Source organism: Gadus chalcogrammus, chromosome 18, assembly GCF_026213295.1.
Source record: "Gadus chalcogrammus isolate NIFS_2021 chromosome 18, NIFS_Gcha_1.0, whole genome shotgun sequence".
Classification (NCBI taxonomy): Eukaryota; Metazoa; Chordata; class Actinopteri; order Gadiformes; family Gadidae; genus Gadus; species Gadus chalcogrammus.
This window is the reverse complement of record NC_079429.1, coordinates 12,153,219-12,165,834: the sequence shown is the minus strand read 5'-3', so window position 1 is coordinate 12,165,834 and position 12,616 is coordinate 12,153,219. Positions and strand designations below refer to the sequence as shown.

At 49.7% G+C, this 12,616-nt stretch overlaps 1 protein-coding gene across 1 annotated transcript in view; it reads left to right on the top strand.

The window, feature by feature from the left end:
- trrap (transformation/transcription domain-associated protein) overlaps positions 1-4,496 on the top strand; it is a 121,286-nt gene extending 116,790 nt beyond the window's left edge. Inside the window, exons 72-73 of the mRNA XM_056576640.1 lie at positions 2,133-2,327; positions 4,057-4,496. Coding sequence (XP_056432615.1) covers positions 2,133-2,327; positions 4,057-4,341 — 480 coding nt within the window. The 3' untranslated portion in view covers positions 4,342-4,496. The remainder of the gene's footprint in view (positions 1-2,132; positions 2,328-4,056) is intronic.
- Positions 4,497-12,616: the final 8,120 nt, after the last annotated feature.

The window sequence follows — 12,616 nt, the reverse complement described above, 5'->3', positions numbered from 1 at the left end:
CACGCACTCTTTAGAGCCTGTCGGTCAAGGACAAGTGGGATCAGTTTGACTGGGGCTAATTCGGTTCTCTCTCTCGGTCTCTCTCTCTCTCTCTCTCTCTCTCTCTCTCTCTCTCTCTCTCTCTCTCTCCCTCCATCTCTCCCTCCCTCCCCCCCGAGATGCATTAAGAGATCGTCATTACCTTCCGTATGGGGACGGGGGCGCGGGTGTGAATTACCATTCTCCCCTGTGACTTTCACGCAAGGCCCTATCAGTCCGCCGCGCCGCTGTCAAGTGCGGCGGGATGTTTTGACAGGCCGCTATATTCAGTCAGCGGCCGCATCGCAGTTATCAAGAGACGTTTCAATTTGAAGAGGCCGTGCGTGCCCACGTGGAAGAGGGAGAGAGGGGAGAGAGGGAGGGGGAGGGAGGGAGGCTACGGGGGGGGGGACGAAATGGAATGCAGTCGTGTGTTTGCGAGCGGGGCGGTGTGTGTTGGGGCGCTCTGGGTCCGGGTCGGCGTGCTCAAAGTCGTTATTAAAGATGATTGTGTCGGCCAGACCCCTCCCTCCCTCCCCTCCCCCCCTCTGATCCTAATCGGCCTTTGCTGACAGGCACTCCTCCGGGCAGCTTAGCCCGCGCATTAAGCCCCCTCTCTGCCTGTTCCACCCTGAAGATCCCATTAGACACAGAGGGATTACGGCGGGGGGGAATGTACACAAAAACACGCGTGCATCCGCACGCACGCGCACATAAACCCGCTTGCACAGACACGGTAAGGAGCGCACCCACGACCCCACCCTTTCCTCAACACCCCCCCCCCCCCCCACACACACACACACACACACACACACACACACACACACATCTTTACAGTTTGTCGTTGTGTGAGGACCTGTTGACGGTTGTGTCAATTACCGGACACGTAAATATTTCAGCGGCTATCTCCCCGCTCGCAGACTCTCAGCTCGGCCAATAACACGCCGCATCATCGCCACGGTAACCTTCAGAAATGCCGGTCACGTCGTTTACTTTAATTTCCCCTCTGATGCAGTTGACATTTGCTCTAAAGATTACCCACGATCCATCATGCCTCATCCCCAGTTTAACGACGTGATTGGCACAGGTGGGCCGGTTTTGGAGTCGCTCGCTTCGTCCCATTGACAAAAAATAAAAAAAAACGATCCACCGACGGTGGGGCTTCGGTTTGGCTGCCCCGGTCGTCATGCCGATTACCATTCCGGTTGCGTCGCCTCAACCCACTGTCGGTTGGGCTCCTCCGGGCCTCCGGGGAGTCTCAGTGTTCCTCATCCCCACCCTTCCCCCCGGCCCCCGCCCGCACCACACACACTCAAAGACGGTCCTCTGATGCCGGGAGGAGCCCGTGGCAGAGGTGGAGGAGTGCAGGTATTAACCAGAGAGTAAAGGTGGTAGAGAGAGGGACAGACCAAGGGAGAGAGGAAGCGGAGATAGGGCCGGCTCGGGGAAGAGGCAGAGGCTGGAATCAAAGGTGTGCGCGCCCGTAAAGCCGCCGGAGCCTCTCGCCCCTTTCATACGAGCGGGGGCTTATCGTCCTAGAATGGATGCCCGCGCGGTGGCCCCTCGCGCACGCGCACCCGGGGCTTGAAGATGAAACCGGCCCGTATTTATTTACCTCACGGGGGGGAACCCGGGAAGAGGAGGAGGAGGGGGGAGGGGGCGGCGGGTGTGCATGGTGGATTATAGATGTCTTACTGCTGATCGTTTGACGGTTTACTGTGTCCGGGATCAATGGCGCTACGCCCAACCTGTGTGTTGTGGCGTCGCCCGTGGTAGCGTCCGTTCCCCCCCCCCGGCGCCCCTCCCTCGTTCCACTTCCGGCCCTGGGATTATGTGCAGAGGGGGGAGGGGCAGGAGAGGACTGTACCGCCGGGGAATATTTATCGAGAGATATCCTTGTTTGTCCGTAGTCGTTAACGCCGCCCGCCCAATGAAAATAAGGTGGCGCCATAAAGATACACGCCACGCCAAAGGGTACGCTTTAGTGTCCTGTGGTCTAACCTTGATGTTCCCTCTCTCTCTCCTGCCCCTCTCCCTCCAACCCCCTCTTGCCCTCCCCCCTCTCTCTCTCTCTTCTCCTCCCCCCCTCCCTCTCTTCCTCTCCCCCTCCCCAGGACACGGGGAAGCTCAACGTGTCGTACTTCCGCTTCGACATCAACGACGCCACGGGCGACCTGGACGCCAACCGGCCCGTCCCGTTCCGCCTCACGCCCAACATCTCCGAGTTCCTCACCACCATCGGCGTGTCGGGCCCGCTCACCGCCTCCATGATCGCCGTGGCACGCTGCTTCGCCCAGCCCAACTTCAAGGTAGGCCTTCTGGGGCCGCACCCCCTCCCCCACCCCCCAGCCTGATGTGGCCTCCTGGATGACACACCGGTTGTGTGGGAGTCTAGGACAACACTGGAGGTCCTTCAAGGCCGTGAGATGTGTGTAGGACAACACAAGGACAACACTGCTGTAAATACAGTTTACAACAAATACATAGATATAAATAAATATACATAAGTAAACAGATAAATTGCATAGGTAAAAAAATTATATATAAATAAATATGTACATAAATATATACACAATAAATATATCAATAAATATATAAATCCATAAATATAAATAGACATAAATAAATAAATCAAACATAAATAAATATATATAATGACTTGAGAGTTGAAAAGATTTGAATTTAATGTCTGCTGCTTTTAATAGAATCGTAAATCATAAATAATTGCAGGGTAAATTGATACGGGGCTGTATGTTAATGTACTGCTAACGACATAGCAACCAACTAGATGAGTTGGTGTTGTAGTCGGCAGGGCGCCGAGACTGACAGAGCTCAAACGTGGCCGTGTTGTCCGTGTTGAGGGCAGTGGTGTGTGATTGACAGAGGGTTATTTGTTCAACCTGCCTATCTTCAGCCCGGGGTTACCCGGTCCAGGGCCGTTTCAACCCCACCCCCACTAGAGACTATTGCAATAACCCGCAATTCAAGTCTATTTTTAACACCAAAAATCTGCAACAGCTTAATGAACTCCTTCACAAAGGCTACCGCAGGAACGCGCAGGGCTGGTGTTTTTTCTGCACGGATGCTAAATTGAGAGTGTGGCGGCGGGGGACGCGAGCTACCCCCTCCGCTGCCTCACTGTTGATGCTAGCGCATGGCTACAATAACAGGCTCCCTCCCAGCACCCCCGCTGTTACCAAATAGCAGCCTTCTGTCAAACTGTCAGGGGCTCAGTAAGGGACCCCTAAATTTGTCCATTACAACAAAGTTAGTCGATGGATAGCACGCTGAAAACCATCCGCCCAGAAGAGTCCCTCTCAAGGCCCAGCTAAACGGAACCACACACACACACACACACACACACAGAACCAGCCTGTGTGTGTGTGTGTGTGTGTGTGTGTGTGTGTCTGAGGTTGGTTAGTGAGGCCCAGTGTGGGGCTGTAATAACAGGGCCTGGGTTTTCTATGTATAGGCCACCCCCCCCCTAGCCCCCGTACTCCCCCCCCCCCCCAGGACTCTGACACACACGCAGGGCGACAGGAGGTTATCAACGACGTGTATAAACCTAACTCCCCAGAGCTGTTCTAACCTTGTTTTGCAGCTGAAACCGGCCGCCTGTGCTCTAAACACAAACCCATAAACGCACGTAAGCCCTTCGAAGACGCAGCTGCCAAAGCGTCCGTCCCCTCTCGCGTGGGGCGCTCCAGCCCCGTAAACGCTGGCTGGGAGTGTTCTGAGCCGGCCGGTTATTGGTCGTCTCGCGGCCCCGTCCGGGTGTGGACGGGGCGCGCCTGTTTCAATACCTCTCCTCTGTAATGAGGTGCAGTCCACCCATTCAGGGACCGAGACACCCTCACTAAATCTGCAGTTAACAAGATTGGTTTCCGCTCGATTTGACTCAGTTTTTTTTTTTTTTTTTTTTATACTAATTTGTGTTTTGCGTTTGCTTTGCTGACCAATTCAACCAGCAATTATAAAAAAAAGCGAAACCTACTTCCTGACACGGCATCTGTCTCCGTTGGGTCTTTTTCCTAACAGGTGGACGGCATCCTGAAGGCCGTGCTCCGGGACGAGATCATCGCGTGGCACAAGAAGACCCAGGAGGACACGTCCATGCCCCTGTCCCCCGCCGGCCAGCCCGAGAACATGGACTCCCAGCAGCTCGTCGTCCTGGTCCAGAAGGCGGTCACGGCCATCATGTCCCGCCTCCACAACCTGGCCCAGTTTGAGGGCGGGGAGAGCAAGGTCAACACCCTGGTGGCCGCCGCCAACAGCCTGGACAACCTGTGTCGCATGGACCCCGCCTGGCACCCCTGGCTCTGAGACCCCCACCGCCCCCCAGGGTCTGGGGGTGTGGGGCTGGGCGCTGAGACCGGGGGCCGTCCCCCGGTCTCTCCAGAACATCGGAAGAGGATGAGACGCCCTGCAGGAAGGTGAAGTCTGGTCCTGGGAGAGGATATGGACCAGGGGGGGACGGGGGGACGGGGGGACGAGGTCGCTGTGTCGCACGTTGTCGTGCGTCTCTGTAGGGGGGGGAGCGAGGCGGAGATGGGACCGGATGTCGTTTGGCGTTGGAACTTTGCAATCTATGAAGTGTTTGTATTTTTTATCGTTGAGGAATATGAAGCTTTGTACTCCCTCTGTGATCACGTGTCGTTATGAGTTGTAGGTTTTGCTCCAAAAATTATTTTAAGAAACACTAAATGATTTTCTTTTGTTGGTTTATAATTCAGCAACTACGCCATACGTTTTCGCTCTGTGTTTAATGACATGTTGTTTCTGTTCAAGTACCTTTTATTTTATTTTATTATTTAAGCCGAGCGTTGCTCTACGACCCCCTACCAGCCTGTAAAATGTCAACATTCATGAGCAACGGTCTTTCACTTTTTTTATCGGTATTTTGTATTGTAACTGTTTAATGTATTTTTTTTATATTTTTTTTATTTTAATTCTTGCAAAGGACCTTAGGGAGGGTCCTCAGACAGGTCTATCAGGACTGCAGGGCGTCGAGTGAGGCACTGTCATTTGCTACGCCCTGCTGTGATGCAGGTACGATTCCCTCGTAGGTAATCCTTTGTTTGATTTTGTATTCCTCTTTCCAGTTTGTAAAGAAAAAAAATTCTTCTTCCAACCGAATGACGGTTATCTCTTGCCTTGTAAATAAGCCTTTTGTTTGAATAAAGTCATTTTTAATACAAATCAAGCTTTTATAAAAACTCATTGGGTTCCATCTTAATTAGCCTGTTAGCTGCAATAATTCAATATAGAAATATGAGAATCGGGGGGTTGGAGCGAAGGTGATAATAGATCAGTAGATTAATAATCGTGATCTGACATGCCTGTGTTCTTAAAAAAGTAAATTCCTCGACGGCACTAGTTTAAGTTTTTTTTTACCCTTAAATACATTTTGTTTTATTTTACAGCGGGGTGCTTCAGTTCTGGCATGTGTGTATTCAGTCAAGGTGGGCCGTTGTGTGGTCCCTAGGGGGAGGAAAATACCATCAAGGTCATTACCCCTGTGCCCCTCTGAGGCCCCCACTGTTCCCTGTGGAGGGGGGGGGGGGCGCGGGGGGGCATAAGGGTGTGCGCTGTCTTCAACTCCCATGGCGAATGATTAATGGATGTCAGAGGCTCTCCGAGTGGGCATGGCCTTTACTGAATTACACACACTGTCACCTGGCCCCTCTCTGCTCATAAACAAAGGTTATATCACTGTTGCTCACACACACACACACACACACACACTCATTCTGTCTCTCTGACTCACACTGTGCCTACTTAATACATGTACACGCTCACACACACATTCAATACAGTGCACACACAGTAAACACACATGCATATACAGTAAATCTACACAATCTTTCTTCCTGCCTCTCACACCGTCTCCTTGACACATTTACACACACAAATAAACAAACACACATACTGTACACACACACACACACACACATGTATACTCAGTAGAAATACACATTCTGTCTCTGCCTCGAACATTCTCCTTGACACACACACACAGTGTCGCGTAGCAAATGCCTTGTTCCCTGCTAAAAGAAGAAAAAAGACAGGAAAATATGTTGTCTGCTGTCCAGATTGGCTGTCGTATCCGACTGACTGGCCAAGTCGTTCAGCTGCTTTTTCCACACGTTGAAGATTGTAGTCACAGGACAGACAAAGTCAAAAGAGAAATACCCTCAAAATAATTGCTTTCTAGCCCTTGTCGTGTCATGTAGGCACATATAACAGCTTTGGATGTGTTTTTGTCGTTATCTTAGATTTTCCCACCCTAGATTCCACACCTTTTACTTTCCAACACACTTGGATTAACAAACAAGTAGTTTCTGGGTTTCCTTAACCCTCGACTTCGTGACCGGGGGGGGGGGGGGGGGGGGGGGAGCCCCCACCCCACCCCACGCACCCCACCCCACGCACCCCACCCTGCTCCCAAACAGGTGGGAGCACCACCGTCACCGCATAGGCGACTCTTCAGGCACAAGAGGAGGCCTTTGACTGTATGCATGCGTGTGTATGTATGCGTGTGGGCGGCTATGTAAGGTTCCTTCAGAGGATTTCCTTCAAACAACCTCATTTGAAGTTGTCGAGGGAGGGAGGGGGCCCAACGTGGCAGCAGGAGGCATCCATTTCACGGCGGCGGGGCTTGCTTGAGATTTGAGGGATGAGGGGAAGGATATGAGAAGGCTACACAGCGGACCGACGGGCCGCCTCCATCTCCCCTCGCATGTCCTCCCTCTCTCCCTCGCTTCCTTCCTCCGCTCACTCCCTCCTTCCTTCGGGGGATCGTCTGGCTGTCTTGCCTTGCGTCTGCCGTGTGATATCAGCGGATCAGAGGAGCTGAAGCGTTCCTCATCCCCTCTCTCTCTCTCTCTCTCTCTCTCCCCCTCTCTCTCTCTCTCTCCCCCTCTCTCTCTCTCCCCCTCTCTCTCGCTCTATCTCCCCCTCTCTCTCGCTCTATCTCCCCCTCTCTCTCGCTCTCTCTTGTGCTCTCTTGGTTCCTCGGTCTTGATCTATCTTCACTCTTCTCCAAACACGCACACAAATTATATTTGACACGAGTGGATTAGAGTGGATGCCTGCAAGAAGCATTCTCTCTCTCTCTCTCTCTCTCTCTCTCTCTCTATCTCTGTCTCTCTCTCTCTCTCTCTCTCAGCAACTTATTTGAATGTTATTGATATGTATCCTGCTCCTTCTCAGTCCCCCCCTTACGTTGCTCCTCTTCCCTCTGTGTTGCTATGTGGGACGCTTTTATCCCAGTATCAGTCCTTGAAGTAACTGCTCTCTTTTCAGCAGGACTGGTGGTGATGGTACAGGTGGGGATGGTGCCGGTGATGGTGGTGTAAGTGTTGGTGAGGCTGGTGGTGGAGTTGGTGGTGATGGTGGTGTTTTTTTTGAATGGGGGGGGTGGCTGTGTTGATGTCGATAGTTGTGCTGATGATGGATGTGGTGGTGGTGTTGGTGCTGATGATGGATGTGGTGGTGGTGTTGCTGGTGGTGGTTGTGTTGGTGCTGATGATGGATGTGGTGGTGGTGTTGGTGCTGATGATGGATGTGGTGGTGGTGTTGCTGGTGGTGGTTGTGTTGGTGCTGATGATGGATGTGGTGGTGGTGTTGCTGGTGGTGGTTGTGTTGGTGCTAATGATGGATGTGGTGGTGGAGTTGCTGGTGATGGCTGTGAGGGTGGGGTTGGTGGTATGCACATTGTGGTGCAGGTGGTGAGGTAGAGGGGTGGGGGGGGGGGGGCTGGGGCTGATCCTAGATCTGCAGGGAGGATCTCTGGGGAGACATTGAGGTGCATGAGACTCCAGGGGGACCAGAACAGAGGAGGGAAATCTGCTTTGTACGGTGATCTTGTTCCTGTTACAGAGGAAGTGTAGGGGGGAGGGGACGGCTCCCTGGTTCCCACGAGTGAGGAAAGGGAGTGAGGTTTTCGCACAAAGAAAATGACCGACTTTTCACAGAGCTCGTCTGATTGCAACTTAATGTGCGTTTTTTTTCTATCATGCTTCAATGTTGAATCAATGTCACATTGAAAATGGCTGGCGACTGGTCGCTCATCCACAGAGATGCTTTGTTACTCCTGAAACACAAGCGGTATCAACAACATCTGTCCTACCCATCCATAACACCAATCATTCAGAACTAGTACTCTGCCTCATGGATGAGACGTTCAACCCAGCTCCTGGCCCCCGGTGGCCCCTAAACGATCCAGGGGGCTCATGGCAAGAGTAGGGGTACTACCTCGGGAGGGCTGGCCCGATTCCCGATCTGGCTCCGGTCCCAACGTGGCCAACTAACCATCCCCTGGGCTCTAATTGGACGGTTTCATTCCTCACCTCTCCATTGTGATAGCCAGTGGCTGGTGAGCGTTCTGGTGCATACTGGCAGCTGTGCACAACCCAGTTAGATGTTACACACTGGTGGTGGATGAGTGAGCACCCGCCCCCCCCCCCCCCCCCCCCCCCCAAACCCACTCACTATGCAAAGCGCTTCATAGCCTGTTCGAATTAGTAGTACTGGTAGTATTCATTTGCCGTAAGTTGTGACTCCTCCACCTCAGAAAATATCTTGAAGCTCTAATTGAAAAAAAAGTGTAGAAAATACTTTGTACTGTTTGTGTAAACAAAATGTGAGATCAGGAATTGTTTTGTATGGGAAATCCTGCTGCTAGTAGTTTGTCATGTTGCATTTGCTCAGGTTGAACCATGGATCTGGGATTGTTTACTTGTGCCTGTATATACTAGCAGCAGTAATTTATTATGTTATGCACTTGTTCTGTATTCCCAGGAGAGCAAAGACCAACGATTTGTGCAGATTTTATGCATGAAAGGTGAATGAAGGGTGAGCTGTTAGGCATGCTATCATTTTAAATAACAAATATATAAGTGTTATGGTATGGTGTCAGTGACTATGGCAATTCGGCTCTATTTATATAACTCTCAGATATACAAGTCATTTTGAAACAAGCTTTTTGAGTTTGACTCCAACCTTCCTCTGTCGGTGTCTACTGTATGGCATTGACTGTAACTATTTGTAGCATTGTGTACTTTGGAATTGCACCTTACTGTTAGCTAGTTAGAACTTGATTGATGATACCTACAGCTACCTTTCACATTTCTGGCTTTACATTATTGTAGCCGACTGCTCTTTCACTATCTAACTCTTACATTGTTCATTTGAACTCTATATATTTGCTCTTTTCCTACTTTTTCCAGCTGCTGCTTCACAACGTTATATTATAACATGATATCTTATCTTGCTGTAAACTATTCACATATCAGCCCACGGCTACGAATAGTGGTTGGGTCTACGTGCCTCAAAAATATAGAATTTACATTAAAATACATACTATACAGTGCAGCCATTGACTGCATTTGCCATTTAAAAAATAGATAAAAATAATTGTACAACGCTATAAAATAACAATGAAGAACGGTAGCCACCGGTGAGATATTGTCAGTGGGTATCAATACACAGGTAGCGATAAGAAGGATTTAAAGATGATACGGGGAGGAGGTGATTGTATTATTATGGAGATGAGGGCTCCTATGGATTCCCTGCTCCCGTCTCTGCCTTCGCCAGTGAACCATGTTTCCCAAACTCCAGTCGGAATCTGGCAACTTGCTGACGATTAACATTGTTCCTCCACAGTATAATCCAGGGAACTTTTCTTCATTTCTACAGCTGGATAACTAACAGAGTCCATATTCCTTTTGATGAATTATGGATATTTTATCGTATTTTCCTAGCGATTGAATTTCCATGTACCTCGGGGGTTAATCCGGCGTTAAAAGGCTTATCTAATATACCATTCTGTGTATTGATTTGCCATCAGATGTTTTTTGTAAGACATCTATCTCTCTGTACTATTAAGCAGCCTTGCAGGCCTTTGCGTCAGTCCTACTCTGGACTTCATGTCTATTTAACTGTTGAGTTCAATCTTTCTGCCGCCATCCCTCAGGGAAATAGGTTGGAATGAAGACGTTATTTCTCCCCAATTTAGCTTCCTTTTTTTTCTTGAATTGACTCATATAAGGGAAGCTGTATTTTAAATGTTTGGTTTTAGATGAATAGTATGAAAGGTTTTGTAGTAACCTTTTGATTTGTAAGAAATGCCATACCCGTCCAGCTATTAGTGTGTGAAATCTGCTGTGAGAATATCTGCTTTGAGTTGACTGCACCTACCTCAGAATGAGCCGGTTCAGATTTTACTCCTGGCTCACTTAATGAACAATCAGGACATGTCTTTCCTGATTGGTTCAGGGAATCCATATTGCCTGTTGATAACAGGTGCTTGAAATATAACACTTTCTTATTGGTGGAGAAACCAATGGAGGGAGGGAGCAGAGAGTCTTGGAAAGCATTTATTTTGTTTAAAACGTTTCTCTCTTCTGCTCTTTATTCTCTGAAATTGTACCAACAGCAGCTTTAACATATCAATTTGTATTATCCCATTGCATTGAAAAAAGTCATTGTAGGGTTATTGTAACCTGCATAAAAACAAAGAAATAGCTATTTCCCATACTGTTCTATATGCAAATGTGTTAAACAAACTTGTGATGAAAAAAGGTCCATGACTCATATAGCCCCAAGTCTAACCCTGAAAAAGAACACGTTGATTTGTAAGCCTCTGAAGGGTAAGTGTCTCTTGATAATAGAAGGGAAATTTACCTTCAGCGTGGGTTGCATCTAGAAAAGTCTCAAAGGGACATGTTTTTCTATTATGCTACCAGTGCCGTTAGAATGAAGTAGAATTCCTTTAACAGGTTCACACCATCTCAGCCTCAATGAGAGAGAGAGAGAGAGAGAGAGAGAGAGAGAGAGAGAGAGAGATGGTTAAAGGTTTTACCACAACAGCATCATCAACTTTTAAGTCTCATGTTCCACCAACAATTACAACACAGCAGAGAGTTTGAAAAAGAAAATGTGAAAAGGGAACTCATGATGTAGAGAGCAGAGCAGAGAGTTGGGGCACCTGGGACCCATCCCCGTTCTGTGGCACAAGGTACTCAGATTGTGGACCAATTAGAACAAGGCAAGAGAAGGAGAGAGCGAGCAAGCCAGGGAGTGAGAGAGAGAGAGAGACCCACACACACACACACTCTCTATATCACCTGCATCTCAGCACCCTGACAGGCCTCCAACCACCACTGATAAGCCCTATAATTGCCACCCGTCACGACTTTGACACAGTGGCAATGCAAAGCCCCCTTCCCCGCATCCCCCCCTTCCCCGAACCCACCACCTCACCCCCCACCCCTCCCCTCCCCTCCCCTCCCCTCCCTGAGCCAGCTCCTCACTCCCTCCCACACACAGAGGAGGAGATGTTGCGGGAGAAAAAGTGTAAGGAGAGAGGTTCTGCTCAGCTTCATGTGAGTATTACACCACCCACCATCTCCCTCCTCTCCTCCCCGTCTCGTTTCCCTTGCTCCTCGGGTCATCCAGCACCCTCCCCCCCCCCCCCCCCCCCCCCCCCACACACCACCACCCACCCACCCCTCTTGTCCCCCGGTCCGTGTGATTTAATTTGTTTGGTAATATCAGGATTGGCGTGTACGAGCCCGGCTTCACTCCAAAGTGAAATTGGACAAGGGCATTGGAGCCTCCCTGCGTAGCACACAGAGAGGGAAAGAAGAGAAGCGCCTCACCTTGACAGCTGCCTGAGTGGGCATGCCGGATTGCCGAGGAGGGGAGGAGGCAGAGAGAGATGAGTGATGTGCTTGAGTAGACAGAGGACGGTTTTGTGTTTGTTCCACCGGGGAGCGTCTTGTCAGCCGCGGCAGCCAGCTTCACCGAGAAAAAACGGAAGCCGTTTAAAAAGGTGGAGACAAAGCACCTGGACGCTCGCCGGGGACCAATCTGCCCGGCGACAAGGCGCTGGAGCCCGGCCAATCGTCTTTCCCCTCACATCAGTCGCCGGAGGGGAGGGGGGACGCCCCGAGCGAAGTGGCTGGGCTTGTGATGCACGATCTCTCGTCGTCGTAACGTGTCAGGTGTTATTCTCGGGGATCCAGTCACGAACATGTTGTGAGAGTTCAGTGTAGGGGCAGAGATACCTCAGGTCGATTGGAAACTTTAACATTCCTGTCCAACTGGCACCGAGAGCACCTCACTCCCCAACCGACGGCTTCTATAAAATAAATATCTGATTCAGCCCTGTGTGGGCTTACACACGTTCGAGTTGAAATCTATAATGTGAAGGTATACTGTAATAATATATAATGTATATATATACTGTATATATAAATATTATATGCTTACAGATATGCCTATAGCCTACCCTTACCCATCAGTTATATATACACATATATATATAGGCCTATATGTGTATGTAGAAGTATCTTTCTTTATAAATGGCAGTACTTCTACCTGTAGTCCTTGATACCAGATCATAAAAAAGCATTCAAAGCTCCCAAGGCTAACAGCTGCCAAACGTTATGTAATACTTTGATAGACTTTCTGACAATTCAGCTCAAGGGACCCTATAGGTCACCAGAGGGGATTGAATGAGTAATATAATACACACAAACACATACCCACACACACACACACACACGCACACGCACACACACACACCAAATAT